The sequence below is a fragment of the Scyliorhinus torazame genome, chromosome 16 (assembly GCF_047496885.1).
Source record: "Scyliorhinus torazame isolate Kashiwa2021f chromosome 16, sScyTor2.1, whole genome shotgun sequence".
Classification (NCBI taxonomy): domain Eukaryota; kingdom Metazoa; phylum Chordata; class Chondrichthyes; order Carcharhiniformes; family Scyliorhinidae; genus Scyliorhinus; species Scyliorhinus torazame.
The window spans coordinates 106,546,494-106,561,800 of record NC_092722.1 but is presented as its reverse complement, the minus strand read 5'-3'; the positions used below and the strand labels follow the sequence as shown (position 1 = coordinate 106,561,800).

Genomic DNA, 15,307 nt, shown 5'->3' with positions numbered 1-15,307 from the left:
TCTCATCCTTTATTACCATATTTTATTTTCGTTCGATTCTTCTGGAATGTCAAATAACCTTGAATATTCAGTTCCCAGCACTGGTCACCTTTCAACCCCATCTCTGTAAGGGCTGTCATATCGTACCTCTTTATTTTTATTTGTGCTATTATTTCATCCATCGTGTTCCGAATGCTGCCTCTTCCTCTTAGCCCAGTCACTTCGCTTTCCCCAAGCCAGGATCTGAAGAAGTTATTCCCTGTCAGTACACCGATGACCTTAGCCTCCGTTTGAGGCCTGTTCTCATCTGACTGTATGCTGAATGATAGTTTTGTCCATTATTTATTTCCTTTATGCTTTAATGAAGCCTGGGTTAGAAATGTTAGGGTCGTTGATTTAAAAAGTTAAATGATTGACCCCTGATTGTTCTTTGAACAGGTATGTCTGTAGCCTTGTGTATTATGGCCTGACATTGAATGCGGGGGAATTGAAAGGCAATCGCTACCTGAACATCGCTTTGTACGGCCTTGTGGAAGTTCCAGCATTTCCCCTCTGTCTCTACTTCATTGATAAATCTTGGTAAGCATTAACTATTCGCCTAATCTTTAAATGACTTATTTAGGTACATGTTGGCAATGAAGTACAAACTTTTAACATTGGAACAAGTTCCCTACAAGCAGCCTTGGCAAATTTCTCCTCTTCACTATCTTCTGAGGGGTGAAAGGGCATGAATTCCCTCTGTCCACACACTGGACTGAATTTTGATACACAGGATCTGAAAGCTTGGTACATATTTTAAAACCAAGGCAGTTCACAACAACAAAATGATATTTGAGTATTTGAGACATTGGTGAAAGGAGAGTAACCGTGCCACCACCTTCCTCCAACTCAGCAATGTGACAGTGATGTCATGTCATTTCCTGTTCCCTTGGAGAGTGAGAATTTTCACAAAATCTTGCCCATTCAAATCTTGGTTATCTGAGTATCTGTTCTCTCATGCTCAAATTAACAGCACACAGGCCTACCACCTTAAAAGGTGACTAGGAGCCATGTGAGGGGCAGGAATTTTCCAGGACATGCTTTACAGCAGAACTCATTATTATTGTCCAGAATTAGCTGGAGCAGGGCATCTTTTGGTGTAGATTGTGACTTAAACTTGTTACTGCACAATTCAGCTCAGTACATTTCTACCGGTTAAGTGTCTGGGAGTGCAAGATGATAACGAGGCATGTGGGACCTCGCTGAATATTTGGCAGGCGATTGAGTCAGCAATATATCTTTTAACCAGTGAGATTTAGGGACTCTGAAATAAATGGACCACTGAAGGATTGCTGGCCTGGCCCAGAGATGGCATCCTTCAGGTGAGGCGTTAAACTGAGGCCCTCTGTTTGCCTCGTGAACGGATGTGAAAGATTTCACTGCACTATTTCGAGGGAGAGCAGGAGAATTATCAGCAATTATCTCTGAATTACTATTACTACAAGAACGTTGCCACTCCGAGGAAGTTCAGATCCAATTAGAGTCTGATAACCACTCCTCACCTAATTTTCAACCTTAAATTGTTTTCTATCCTGTCTCGCCCGATCATCCGACTCCCGACAGGCGAGATTGGGGCAGTGCAGCACGTTCCGGAGCCTAGTGTTGAAGGGCTGCTCAGTTGGATGCACTGAGGCCATTGCTCCCCTTTTTTACTGCACTGAAGGTCCTTGAGGAGCAATGGAGAAGGTAAGTGTGAAATGTAAGTGGGGATCTTGGGGGTCGGGCCTTGTGTGGCTCGGGGGAGATGGGTCTGGCTTGGGGCGGGTGAGGTGCATGGTTGGACATCTGGCAGAGATGGGTTGGTCTTCAATTGTTGGGTGGGGGGATGGGGGGAGATGTACTTCGGTTTGGACTTCACGTTGTGGGGGTGTGGGTGGTCAGTTCTAGTGGGGGCAGGTCTGGTAGTTTCAAATGGTTCCTAGTGCAGGAAAACTGCCCAGGGGAAGTTTGCACATTTCCAAGTGTTCTTCAGTGACTGTACAATCACACCTGGCTTGAACCCTAGTGCCTTTGAAGTATCTTGGAGTGTTAAGGAGTGTTGTATAAATGCAAGTTATTGTCCATGTAGTTTATTGTGTTCTTCTTGATCTGTCTCATTAACATTGGCAGCTTGAAGGCTTTGACCCCCAGTGCTATTATCTGAAGTACTGGTCCATTGTGGAATTGTATGGTCATATTTCAGTAAAATTCAGTGACGAGGATTCTGTTTAAAATTGACTGTACACTTAAACATACAGCAGTTTAGCTACTTGCCAGATGGCTGTTTTGAATTGTCTTATAGCAGCAATAATCTTCATTTCCACATGATGGAGCTCTTGAACTATTTCACCTATACTTTGTTCTGAGCAGTTTTGAATAATAGTGCTTTTGCTATTAAGTAACAAACAAATTACTACCCATGTATTTGTTATATGTCTATGTACCCCATTAAGTAGTTGGCATCTGGGTGCATGGTTACTACCTGGGGAAACAGTGAAAGGGGTTGTTTTTTCAGTTTCTGAAACTTTTGACTTGGGTTTTGATCTCCTTTCTCATCTTGGAACGGCCCCTTTGGTTTTACCATTGGCTGCTAGCTTGGGAGAAGGTGAAGTGTGAGGTGGACCAGGCATGTTGTAGCTAACTCGCATGTCTTGTGCACCTCCAGAATCATAGAATCACAGAATACTAAAGTGCAGAAGAGGCCCTTTGGCCCATCGAGTCTATACTGGCGCATGAAAGTCCTATCCTGCCCACCTAATCCCACTTGCCAGCACTTGACCCATAGCCTTGAATGTTATGGCATGCCAAGAACTCATCCAGGAACTTTTTAAAGGATGTGAGGTAACCCGCCTCTACCAGGCAGTGCATTCCAGACCGTCGCCACTCTCTGGGTAAAAATGTTTTTCCTTAAATCCCCCCAAACCTCCCACCCCGCTCGTAACTGACCCTTCAACTAGGGGACAGCTGCTCCCTATCCACCATGTCCATGCCCCTCACAATCTTGTACACCTCAATCAGATCACCCCATAGTCTTCTCTGCTCCAGAGAAAACAACCCAAGCCTATCCAGCCTCTCTTTATACCTTAAATGTTCTATCCCAGGCAATATTCTGGTGAATCTTCTCTGCACTCCATCCAGTGCAATTACATCCTTCCGATAATGTGGCGACTAGAATTGCAGACAATACTCCAGCTGTGGCCTCAACAAAGTTCTATACAATTCCATCATGACCTCCCTGCTTTTGTAATCTATGCCCCGATTGTTAAAAGCAAGTGTCCTTTTTCACCACTCTATTAACCTGCCCTTCTGTCTTCAGAGATCTGCCCTTCTGCCTTTAGAGATCTCTCGAGCTTGGAGAATGGAGTCCCAAGAGGTTGACCTGGAGATTAATGGTTCCAAACCTGACTATCACTTGGATCTCCCAGTGCATGGTAAAATGCTTGAAGGAAGAAGGGGACTGAGGCTGAGACGCTATCCAGTAACGAGACAAGCCAGGAGTAGATAAACATCCTGATCGATATACACAGAAGCAGTGACCCTCGTCTTGTAGTCGACCCTGGGGATGTAATTGCAGCCCAGTTCTGAGCATTCTTTGAATGGTACAGTTCCCCATTGTTTCGAGCTGTGGACCCCGAGTGAACCCCTATCTCAAAATGTTGTCGACCCTTTTTTTGCCATGAAATAGATGCGAACACCAAAATCAAATGTGAACAAGTGGTTAGCACTGCTGCCTCACAGCTCCAGGTACACAGGTTCAATTCTGACCTTGGGTGATTGCCTCTGTGGAGTTTGCACGTTAGGTAAATTTTGATATCCCCCTGCACACATTTTAACCACCCCATACACACTCTCCCACTCCTCCCTCGCATTCACCCTCTCTCATGCACACTCATCCCTTCTCTCTCACACACACTCATCCCCCCTCTCTCACACACACTTACCCCCTCGCACACTATCCCCCCCAGACACTTAAATCCCCCACACATACACTACCCCCCCACACACACATTCTACTCCCCTCCCCCACACACATTCTACTTCCCCCACACACACATTCTACTCCCCCCACACACACATTCTATTCCCCCCACACACATTCTACTCCCCCCACACTTTAACCCCCCCATACACGTACTCTATCCCCGTCTCACACAGACACATGTTCACCCCGTTTTCTATTGCTCTGAGGCACATGCTCCTAGGCTTGCAACCGATGACCCACTGCTCCAAGGCATGCGCTGGATGACCCCTACACTCCCTGGTCTGGGCTAGGTAGCCCTCCTGTTTCCAGGCACCCGCTCCCAGGTCGGTGCCGGACACTTGTCCAATCTGAAGCCAGCCTCTGATTGGATAAGCTGATTCGATAAGCAGCACTGCAGCATTTTTCAAATTTGCCTGTTTTGCCATGGACACCCTGGGAGGCTCCCACAGGCCCCAGGTTTCACATATCCTAGTTTGAGAACTAGGGGCGAAATTCTCCCGAAACGGCGCGATGTCCGCCGACTGGCGCCCAAAACGGCGCCAATCGGACGGGCATCGCGCCGCCCCAAAGGTGCGGAATGCTCCGCATCTTTGGGGGCCGAGCCCCAACATTGAGGGGCTAGGCCGACGCCGGAGGAATTTCCGCCCCGCCAGCTGGCGGAAAAGGCCTTTGTTGCCCCGCCAGCTGGCGCGGAAATGACATCCCCGGGCGGCGCATGCGCGGGAGCGTCAGCGGCCGCTGACAGTTTCCCACGCATGCGCAGTGGAGGGAGTCTCTTCCGCCTTCGCCATGGTGGAGACCGTGGCGGAGGCGGAAGGGAAAGAGTGCCCCCACGGCACAGGCCCGCCCGTGGATCGGTGGGCCCCGATTGTGGGCCAGGCCACCGTGGGGGCACCCCCCGGGGCCAGATCGCCCCGCACCCCCCCCAGGACCCCGGAGCCCGCCCACGCCGCCTTGTCCCGCCGTTCAAAAGGTGGTTTAATCCACGCCGGCGGGACAGGCAATTTATCGGCGGGACTTCGGCCCATCCGAGCCGGAGAATCGAGCGGGGGGGCCCGCCAACCGCCGCGGCCCGATTCCCACCCCCGCCGAATATCCGGAGACTTCGGCAACCGGCGGGGGCGATATTCACGGCAGCCCCCGGCGATTCTCCAACCCGGCGGGGGGTCGGAGAATGACGCCCTAGTATAGCATCAAGGTATGTCATAGCAAGGGTTAATGGGGGACTTGAAAAAGTACCCCCCACAATGTGAAGTGAAGAGATGCAAGATCTGTGGCTAGGGTCAGTCTCGATTGGAAAAATACGTGTGTAGAAGCAAGCATGGAGTTAGCTCGTGGTTTGGGCTGTGCCCAGATTGTGTCTCTGTTAAATCTGTAATTAAGGAGTCATAAAAGAGTGGGGGTAATTATTGATTTTAACCACTCTCTTGGTTATAGATCAAGGGCTAATGAAATTGTGTTTTGGTTGTTGGCGATTCCCTGGAGTGTAGGTAATTTATGGAGGGGGGGGGGGGGGGAAGCGGGAGTGGTATTTAGTCCTAGCTAAGCAGGTCATGAAAATTCATGATATACAGATAATGTAATTAATGGGAGGAGCCAGGTCTGTGTAGTTTTGTGGTATGTTATAGGATTTTAAGTTGAACAGCTGTGTTGCCAAATGCTGTTAGGTTGAGCAGAAGTATAATGGATATACTCTTGAAAGGAACTCTCTTCAAAAGTCTCTACACAGTTAAGCAAGTAAACCTGTTTTATTAACTTTATTAATAAGTGGCATTTGAACTGTATTGGGTTGCTTAATTGGAGTTGGTAGTAGGCATATATAGTAAATTCAAGTTTGTTTTTGTGTTTAAGAACTGTTTTAATTGTAAAGCTGTTTATTTGATAATGTGGTTAATTCTGTGTTTAAATCAAAGTTTGTTTTAATATAAAATATATCCACTGGATTAGAGCCATCACTCCTGGGGTGAAGTATCCTTTCCTCACAGTTTTACAAATTAAAAAAATTGTTTGGGGTTCTCATCTGGTATCCTAACAAATGTTGGGATCTGGTATCCTAACACATGCACATTAAGGTCCCTCTGGTCCTCTGTACTTCGAGGGCCTGAACATTCATTATATACTCCCTTGCTTGTTTGTACTCCCAAAATGCATTACCTCACACTTTTCAGGGTTAAATTCCATTTGCCATTTTTCTGCCCATCTAACCAGCCCATCTATAATGTCCTGTAATCTAAGGATTTCTTCCTCCCTATTTATCGCACCATCAAGCAAACTTACCGATCATATCTCCTTTACTCATATCCAGCCCATTAATATACACTACAAACAACAAGGGACCTAGCACCGATCCCTACGGAACACTACTGGACACAGGCTTCCATTCACTAAAGCAAGCTTGGACAATCACCCTCTGGCTACTGCCACTAAGCCAATTTTGGATCCAATTTGCCAAATTGCTCTGGATCCCATGGGCTTACCTTCTTGACCAATCCCCCACGTGAGACCTTGTCAAAAGCTTTCCTGAAGTCCATCACTACATCAACTGCATTATCTTCACCTACATGCTGAGTCACCACCTAGGAAAATTCAATCTAATTTGTAAGACATGATTCCCTTGACAAACCCGTGCTGACTATCCTTGATTAATCCTTCCCTCTACAAGTGGAGATTACTTCTGTCCCTCAGAATATTTTCCAATAGTTTCCCTGCCACTAGACTCACAGGCCTGTCATTTCCTGGTTTATCCCTACCACCCTTCTTGAATAATGGTACCACATATAGCTATCCTCCAGTCCACTGGCACCTCGCTTGTGACCAGATAGGATTTGAAAATTGTCAGAGCCTCTGCAATCTCTTCCCTTCCCTCCCACAGCAGTTTGGGATACAATTTATCCACTTTTAAGCACACATAATACCTTCTCCCTCGCAATGTTTTTTTTCCCCAAGTACATCACAGTCTCGCATCCTAATTTCTATTCCTACATCGTCCTTCTCCATAGTGAACACATGCAAAGCACTCATTTGAAACCGTACCAGCATCTTCCAGCTTCACACACACATTGCCTCATTGGTCCCCAGTGGGCCCCACTCTTTCCCTGGTCATCCTCTTGCCCTTAATATACTTCTAAAACACATGTGGATTAATTTTTTTTTATCTACCAGTGTTTCTTCATGTCCCCTCTTTACTCCCCTAATTTTAAAAAGTAATCCCCTGCACTTTTTATACTCATAGGGCTTCCAATGTTTTGAGCTCTCGGTATCTGCAATAAGCCACCCCCCCCCCCCCCCCCCCCCCCCCCCCCCCCCCCGCAATTCAGGAGCTTTATTTCCGTTCCATCTTTGAACAATTGAAGTAGTTTGTGATTAAAATCTGGTACTGAGTATGAATGCTATGTAACAGAGATATTACTTCATGTCATTTTTTTGGATAAATTTAGAGTACCCAATTATTTGTTTCCAATTTCGGGGTAATTTAGTGTGGCCAATCCACCTACCCTGCGCATCATTTTTGGGTTGTGGGGGTGAGATCCACGCAGACACGGGGGAGAATGTGCAAACTCCACCCGGACAGTGACCCAGGGTTGGGATCGAACCCAGGTCCTCGGCACCGTAAGGCAGCAGTACTAATCATTGCGCCACCATGCTGCCCATTAGTTCATGTAATGATATTAATAATGTGTAAACAAATGCATATCCTTCCATTCCAGGTACTTCTAGTTGTATTGTGATTCAGTGGCTTGTATTAATATAATTTGGCTCTCCTCCTCTTTCTCCTTCTCTCCATCCCAACCTCAAGGTCAGGAAGACGCAAGACGATGACAGCATTCCTATTGTTTGCAGGTGTTGCCTGCATAAGTACCATGTTCTTGCCTAGGCATTTGGGTAAGGGAACATCCCATCATTTTCATTTTCTATTGTTGATGCTCACTCTAAATGTGACACTAAAATTGATACGATTCTCTACGGACCATTAACAGTGGGTTAGACATTCTATTTCTGGTCTTTAGGGTATGACTGTATTGCTGTACTGTATTGAATGATTAATATCATGGTTCTATTTACCACTCCTGTATGGTGAACAGAGGAGCAGGGGGAAACCTCTTGAAGCTCTTGAGCCTGTTTTAGCCATTTAGCAACACCATGACTGATCTGTGATGTAACTCCATATACCTACCTTTACCCCATATCTATATTTTTTCTCTTAGCAGACTTTGACATGGGATTCTTGCTGAATGTCACTTCATTAACACTATGTGGAAAGTTGGCTGTCAGCGCTGCCTTTAATATTGTCTATGTTTTTACTGCAGAGCTTTATCCAACTGTGATCAGGTAAATACACTTCATTCATGGTGATTACAAAGTTAAGTCTATTTTCCATTGTCATTTAAACAAAAGGATATTTGTATTTATATAGCTCCTTTCATGCATGACCTCTGATGTCCCACAACGCTTTGTAGTCAATGAAGTATTTCTGAGGTGCAGTCACTGTTGTAATGTAGAAAACGTGGCAGCCAATTTGCACACAGCAAGGTTCCACAAGCAGTAATGTGATACATCACCAGATGTTGGTTGAGGAATAAATTCTGGTCGGGACACTGAGAATCATAGAATCCCTGAAGTGCAGAAGGAGGCCATTTGGCCCATAGTTTTCATCAACCCTCTGAAACAGCACCCTACCCAGGTCCAATCCCCTGCCCTATCATAGAATCCTATTCAGCCCATCGAATCTACGCCGTCCCAGGACTTCCGGTGGCGGCCATAGAGTGAGTAGTCGGACATTTGGTGGCTCCCGCTTGAGGTGGATTTTTTTGGTCCTTCTCTACCCGATTTGTGTGGTGTTTGATGGCAAAGGTGCATGAGTAACTGGTTTATGGCCCATCGGACAAGGAGTGCAACGATAAAGAGGCAGCAGCTCGATCGAGAGAGTAATAGAGGTGTGACACAGGAGAAGATGGCAGATAGTGGGGGGGGCAGTGCAGTCCGCCCAGCGGTCTACGGAGCAGCTGGTGGAATACTTCAATAGCAGGTTCCAGCAGCAAAGAAAGGAGGCCTTCAAGGACGTGGCTAACGTGGTGGATCCGTTTACAGTGATGTTTGAGTGCTCGGAGCAGAGGCAGGAGACACGGCATGACAATCCAAAAGATGGAGGAGACAGTGGGGGAGCACGAGGATCGGTTGACCTTGCTGGAGGTGGAGTTGGGGATGGTGGCGAGCAGCCAAAAAAGGCTGAGAGAGAAGTTGAAGGATCTTTAAATTACTCCAGGAGGCAAAATCTCAGGATCATGGGGATGACTGAGGGAATGGAATGGGCGAAGGCTGCCAGGTATGTGGTGAACATGTTAGAGAAGCTGATGGGGGAGGGGGTCTTTGACTGTCCTCTTGGTTGACTCTTAACTGCCCCCTAAAGGGCAATTAGGGATGGACAATAAATGCTGGCCCAGCCCATGTCCCATGAACGAATAAAGGAATTCAATCAAATACATTATCCATGGAGGCATGAGAAGTAGGAACTGAAGACCGGAAAGTCCAAGAGTGATTGGGATGTTTTGCTCCTGAAGCAGCTCCGCAATAGGATCATGTTACCTCCACCAACCATTTTAAATCATTTTGAGTGGGAAACCAGGTCTCCAGCTGCACTTGTAATCCTGTTTGGTTGTGTGCTGCAAAGAAGCAGTGTTTCCCACAATTCTTCATAAAATGTGAACAGGAAAATTAAATTATGTAATTGGCTAACTTGCACTCGTGGCCAGAGCTTTCATTAATGGTCATGATGGAACATCCTGATGACTTTTATCCCCCTCCCCCACACACACACTCACCCCATTTGGCTTTCCACGTGGCAACAGGGTGGGGAATTGATGGGTCAATTTGTCGACCTGATCATCCCAGCAGCCAAGGGGTGGAAAGGGCCATGTTCAAAGAATCTTGGAATGGACTGAATCACCTTAGCGTTGATGCTTCCTTTTGAGCACGAGGGAGTCAGAGACCTGCTGAATTCACCCTCATAAGTTTCCTTAATGTAGCAGGCTACATTTTTCTTCATCTCTCAGTGGTTCAAAATAGCAATCAGGTTCCCACAAGTACTTTTCCTGGTTTGTGATGAGCAAGGTTTTAAGCAACAATTCCTGTCGATCAAGTTTCACTAAGAAGTTCTGAGAAGTTTTTTTCCTCAGTCCAATTTATCCAGATTATTGTATTCATATTACCCTTTGGTTGACCTAGCTATCAGTTTTTAAAGTTTCTTTGTGTGGTTGATATTGGGAAAGACTTGTTAAAGAATGGAATGATGCCAGTTAAGGCATACAATAATTCAGGAGGAGCCCATATATGTATCCCAAGTACATTCAGAGTATGGCAGGGCGTTTTGGTGGCCCAGTGGTTGGCACTGCTGCTTCACAGTGCCAGGTTCGATTCTGACCTGCGTGGATTTCCTCCGGGTGCTCTGGTTTCCTCTCACAGTCCAAAGATGTTCAGGTTAGGTGGATTGGCCATGTTAAATTGCCCCTTAGTTTCCAATGGTTAGGTGGGGTTAGGGGTTTATGGGGGAGTGGGCCTAAGGAGGGTGCTCTTTCAAAGGGTCATTGTAGACTCGATGGGCCGAATGGCCACCTCCTGTACTGCAGTGATTCCATGATTCTACATGAGGAGAGAATATATGAGGTGGAAGGGTGGGGGAGGCATTCTCATTTTGACGTACCTGGAAACTCAAACTTTAATGTCCGGGTTGGGGGAGGTACAAAGAACAATACAGCACAGGAATGGGCCCGCCGAACCTCCATGCCTGTACCGGTCATGATACCAACCTTGGCCAAAACCCTCAGCACTTCCTTGTGCTGTATCCCTCTATACCCATCCTATCCATGTAATTGTCAAGATACCTTTTGAATGCCGTTAATGTATCTAAATGTATCTAGGTAGTTTAGCTAGCTTTTAGTTCCATACAGAGAACAAAAACTAGATGTCTGAAATATGATGCACAGTAAGTATCTATGTGTGATCAGAAATATAAATTATGATCATATTCTATTACATGAGATTCTAAAGCTGGAAAATTGATGTCTTGAACTCTAGGGATTTTGCCTGTTGGGGAGAGCAGTGCTTTTTACTGTCTGATATGCGATTGACCTCTGAAATTTTGTAGAGTTTGATTTATAAGCCTGCACTGAATTGATGTGGTTTCTTTCATACAGGAATGCTGGATTAGGAATCTGTTCAATGTCATGCAGAATCGGTGGGATTCTGGCTCCATTTGTGCCATCTCTGGTTAGTCTCGATTTTCTTTTCCAAGGTTGCCTTGCTCTGTGGGATCTCGGCATTTGGGTGTTCAACTCAGTTGTATGAAATTCCTTTCAAAATGAGTGGGTTAGTGTTCAGGCACTGCACTTTAGGAAGGATGTTGAGGCTTGGGGGAAGGTGGCAGAGAAGATTTACTAGAATGGGACTAGAGATTGAGGGACTTCAGAAAAGTGGAGATACTATAGAGAAGCTGGGATTCTTCTTATTGGAGCGGGAAAGATTAAAGGTAGAGTCGATAGAGGTGTTCAAAATTGCAAAGGATTTTGATCGCATAGATAGGGAGAAACTGTTTCCACTGCAGGAGAACTGATACCCAGGAGGTACAGATTTAATTGACAAAAGAACCAGGAGCAGGAAATGGAATTCTTATGTCGTGCAGAAGGTTGTTGGGAGCCAGAATGTGCTGCCTGAAAAGTTGGTAGGTTTCAAAAGGGAATTGGATTAATACTCGAAAAGGAAAAACTTGCAGGGCTCTGGGGAAAGAGAAAGGAGTGGGATTAATGGATATCTATTTCAAAGAGTTGCAGCAGGCACAAAGGGTTAAATGGTCTCTTGTAAGTTTCTGTGATTCCATGATGGTGAATTTGCAAAGAAATGCATTGTGTTCGCACCCATTTATGCCATAGAGTTATTTGGATTGGATTGGATTGGTTTATTGTCACATGTACTGAGGTACAGTGAAAAGTATTGTTCTGCGTGCAGCTCAAACAGATCATTTAGTGCATCACTCTAACACAGTTTTCTTATTTATTGAAGATCTATTAAAACCAGGAAAAGTTAATCATTGTGTATTAAATGCTATTGTTTAATCAGATAATATAATTTAGTGTAAGTCTCAAGTGGTTTGACTATGAAGATGAACAGCTTGAGTGAACTTGAACACTTGACGCCTGAGAGCAGATTTATTTTGATGTAATCGCTCCCACTTGCTGTTTAATTTAAAAAGAAAATCCATGGATTCATGTTAGCATTGCTTATTAATTAGGCTGCTATCTGTAGAAGGCCCTCTCTCCTCTCAGCAATGTGTCCCTGATCAGTGTTGTTGGGCAGGAAGTTCCATTCACTTGATGAGTGCTTGTGGTATATTTACCTTGTCATCAAATGACATTTTTATGGGAGCTCTGGTTCAGTCTTTTTCATAAAGATCTTTGTAACTAACTCCACTGATGTAATATTTCATTGTTGCACTATTTGAGGTATGTCTCCTTTAAAGCACTGACATCAAAATTATTTCTCAATGATATCATACAAAGTGATCTGGTAAACAATACTGTAGCAGCCGTGACCTTCCGCATGTTTCCATTCATTAAACCTCAGTTCCAGGACCAGATGTTTTCCATCCATGGGGTTTAAAAGAAATAGGTGAGAACATCGCAGGTGCCTGAATTATAACCTTCTAATGTTATCTCAATTCGTGAACTACCTTTTGATTACAAAATTGCTCATGCCATTCTGCTATTTAAGAGAAGTGACAAGGAAACCAGGGAATTATAGAGCAGGTAGCCTAGCATCTGTTAATAAATTGCGAAAGTTTGCACCTAAGGATAGGGTAACGCCTTGAACATTTTCAGCTAATTCGAGAGAGAATTCATGGATTTGTAAAGGATAGGTCATGCCTGATGAACTTGATTGAATGTTTTGAAGAAATGACCAAAGTAGTGGCTGGAGAATGCCTGTTGGTTTTACTTTTCTGGATTTCCAGAAACCTCATAAGAAACTTGGCTGGAGTGAAAGCTCATGGAATTGAGGGTAAATTCTTGACTTGCTTTGGAAATTGGCTGAGTGGCAGGAGACAGAGTAGGCATGATGGGCTGATACTCTAATTCAAGGGTCTGGCCAGTGGTTTCCCATAAGTTTGAGGTCTCAACCAATAACTCCATTCATTGTTGTTTTAAATGTTGGGTTAGAAAGTCACCCAGATTTGCCAGTGACACAAGATAGATTGTAAGCAGTGTTGATGGTAACATCAAATTACAAAGAGATATTGATAGATTAAGTCAATGGGGTAAAACTGTAATAAATAGATTTCAATTTCAGCAAATGTGAGGCCATCCACTTGAATCTAAAAATGATAAAGCAGAGCATTCTAAATGGTGAAAAATTAGAAGCATTGGAGATCCAGAGAGACTTGGTGATCTTGGTATATGGATCATTAAAATATCATAAACAGATACAGAAAATAATTTAAAAGGCTAATGAAATGCCTTTATATCTAGAGGACCAGAGTACAGGGGGGCAGAAGTCATGTTTCAGCCATGCAAAACCCTGAATAAAACTGAAGTACTTTAACATAAGAAAGAGGAGCAGGAGTGAGTGGAATGTAAGGCCCATGAGCCTGATCCCCATTCGGCACCATCATGGGTGATCTTCTGTCTCAACTCCAGTTTGCTACCTGCTCCCCATAAACTCTTGATTCTCTGAGAGGTCAACAATTGTATACCAGTATTGAATATACCATGAAAGATAGAGTATCAATAATCTTCGGATAGAGAATTCCAAATATCCACAACTCTGAGTGAAACAAATTCATCTTATCGCAGTTCTAAATGATCAGCCCTTAATCCTTCGTTTTAGACTCCCCAGCCAGGGGAAACCAGCTCTGTGTCTACTCTTTCAAAACATTGTGTGTTTCAATGAGATTACCTCACATCCTTTTAAACTCAAGACCATAGACCCAATTTACTCTCAACCCAGCAACCTAGTGGACTTCACTGTACTACCTCCCATATGACTATATCTTTTGATATGGAGACCAAAACTATGCATAGTATAGCAGATGTGGTCTAATGAAAGCCCTATACAATCCTGGCAAAACTTATTATTCTTATTGTACGCCAATCTCCTTGCAATAAAGACCTACATGTCATTTTGCTTTCCTACTTTCCTCCTTCCTAATTTCTTAACAGGGATCCCTTCTTGACACTCTGTTCAACCCCTCAGCCAACCCCAGAACCCCCTCCCTTTCTTACAGCACCTTTACATACAAGTGCATGGGACCACTCAGATAGACTGTGGCAAGGGGATGGTGGGTAGAATGTTGTTGGTGAGTGCAGCAGTCCATTTGCATAGGATGGCCCTTGCTGCTGGCGAGGCCCACCATGGGCATAGAGTACCTTATCAGCAGAAGCCTTCCCCCTCCCCACCCTGGAGCCCACAGGGATACCTCCATGTTTTACTGGGCCTACTCACCGCTGGTAAATTACCAGCAACTGCAGGAAGAAACCCTTAAATTGTCTATAATTGTTTACGTAAGGGCCTGAATTGACTTTCGGGCAGGAAGGTCATTCTTGACTTCGCTGCCGCCGATTGAATTCCATGGGCGCCACCCTTTCCCACCCTGTTCTCTGGCCACATCCATCCCTGTTTTCAAGAGCCCCATTAAATTCTGCCCAAAAGGTGGGACAAGTTCGGAATTCTCCTGCAAATTGATGTGCGATTAGTTGTCCATTTTAAATAAGAAATCGATAGGTTTTTGTTCACCAAAGATAAGTGTAATGAGTTAGGTCACAAATCATCCATGATCTCATTGAATGGTGGAACATACTTGAGGGGCTAAATGGCCTACCCTTGTTCCTTTCTTCCTGTTTTCCTTAACACTGTATCCATGCGCATATTGAGCTGAGGTTTCTTATGTTACAGAAAACTCTGAATCCATCGATGCCATTCATTGTGTTTGGGATCGCTGGAATGTCAGGTGGATTCCTTGGACTCCTCCTCCCAGAAACATTAAATAAACCAATTGCAGAGTCAATAGAGGATCTTCACACTCCAGCCTACCAGAGACTTGAAGACAAAAGGAAAAAGGCGAGTTCAGCTTTATAATTGTGCCCCTTTTTGTCAAATTTTTGATGAAATTATACTTTTTTTCTTGTTGCCTCTGGGTCTAATCTGTTCATATTATTCTCAACACAGTGGACCAATGACCAACTTTCAGAAGTAAATTATATCCAGTTGTAATGGCTTAGGCCAGGCCTTGAGATTGGCCAATTAGAAATATGAGTTCCCTGATTAGTGGCCCAATCAGGGAACCCT

General features: G+C 44.7%; 1 protein-coding gene across 2 annotated transcripts in view; it reads left to right on the top strand.

Moving 5' to 3' along the window:
* Positions 1-15,307, top strand: part of slc22a15 (solute carrier family 22 member 15) — an 81,794-nt gene that overhangs the window by 60,020 nt on the left and 6,467 nt on the right. The window contains exons 7-11 of one of the 2 annotated variants that reach the window (XM_072478808.1): positions 418-558; positions 7,776-7,861; positions 8,188-8,308; positions 11,170-11,242; positions 14,915-15,079. In XM_072478808.1, the coding sequence (XP_072334909.1) occupies positions 418-558; positions 7,776-7,861; positions 8,188-8,308; positions 11,170-11,242; positions 14,915-15,079 (586 nt within the window). Of the gene's footprint in view, positions 1-417; positions 559-7,775; positions 7,862-8,184; positions 8,309-11,169; positions 11,243-14,914; positions 15,080-15,307 lie in introns of both variants that reach the window. The other variant, XM_072478807.1, reaches the window with a different exon arrangement.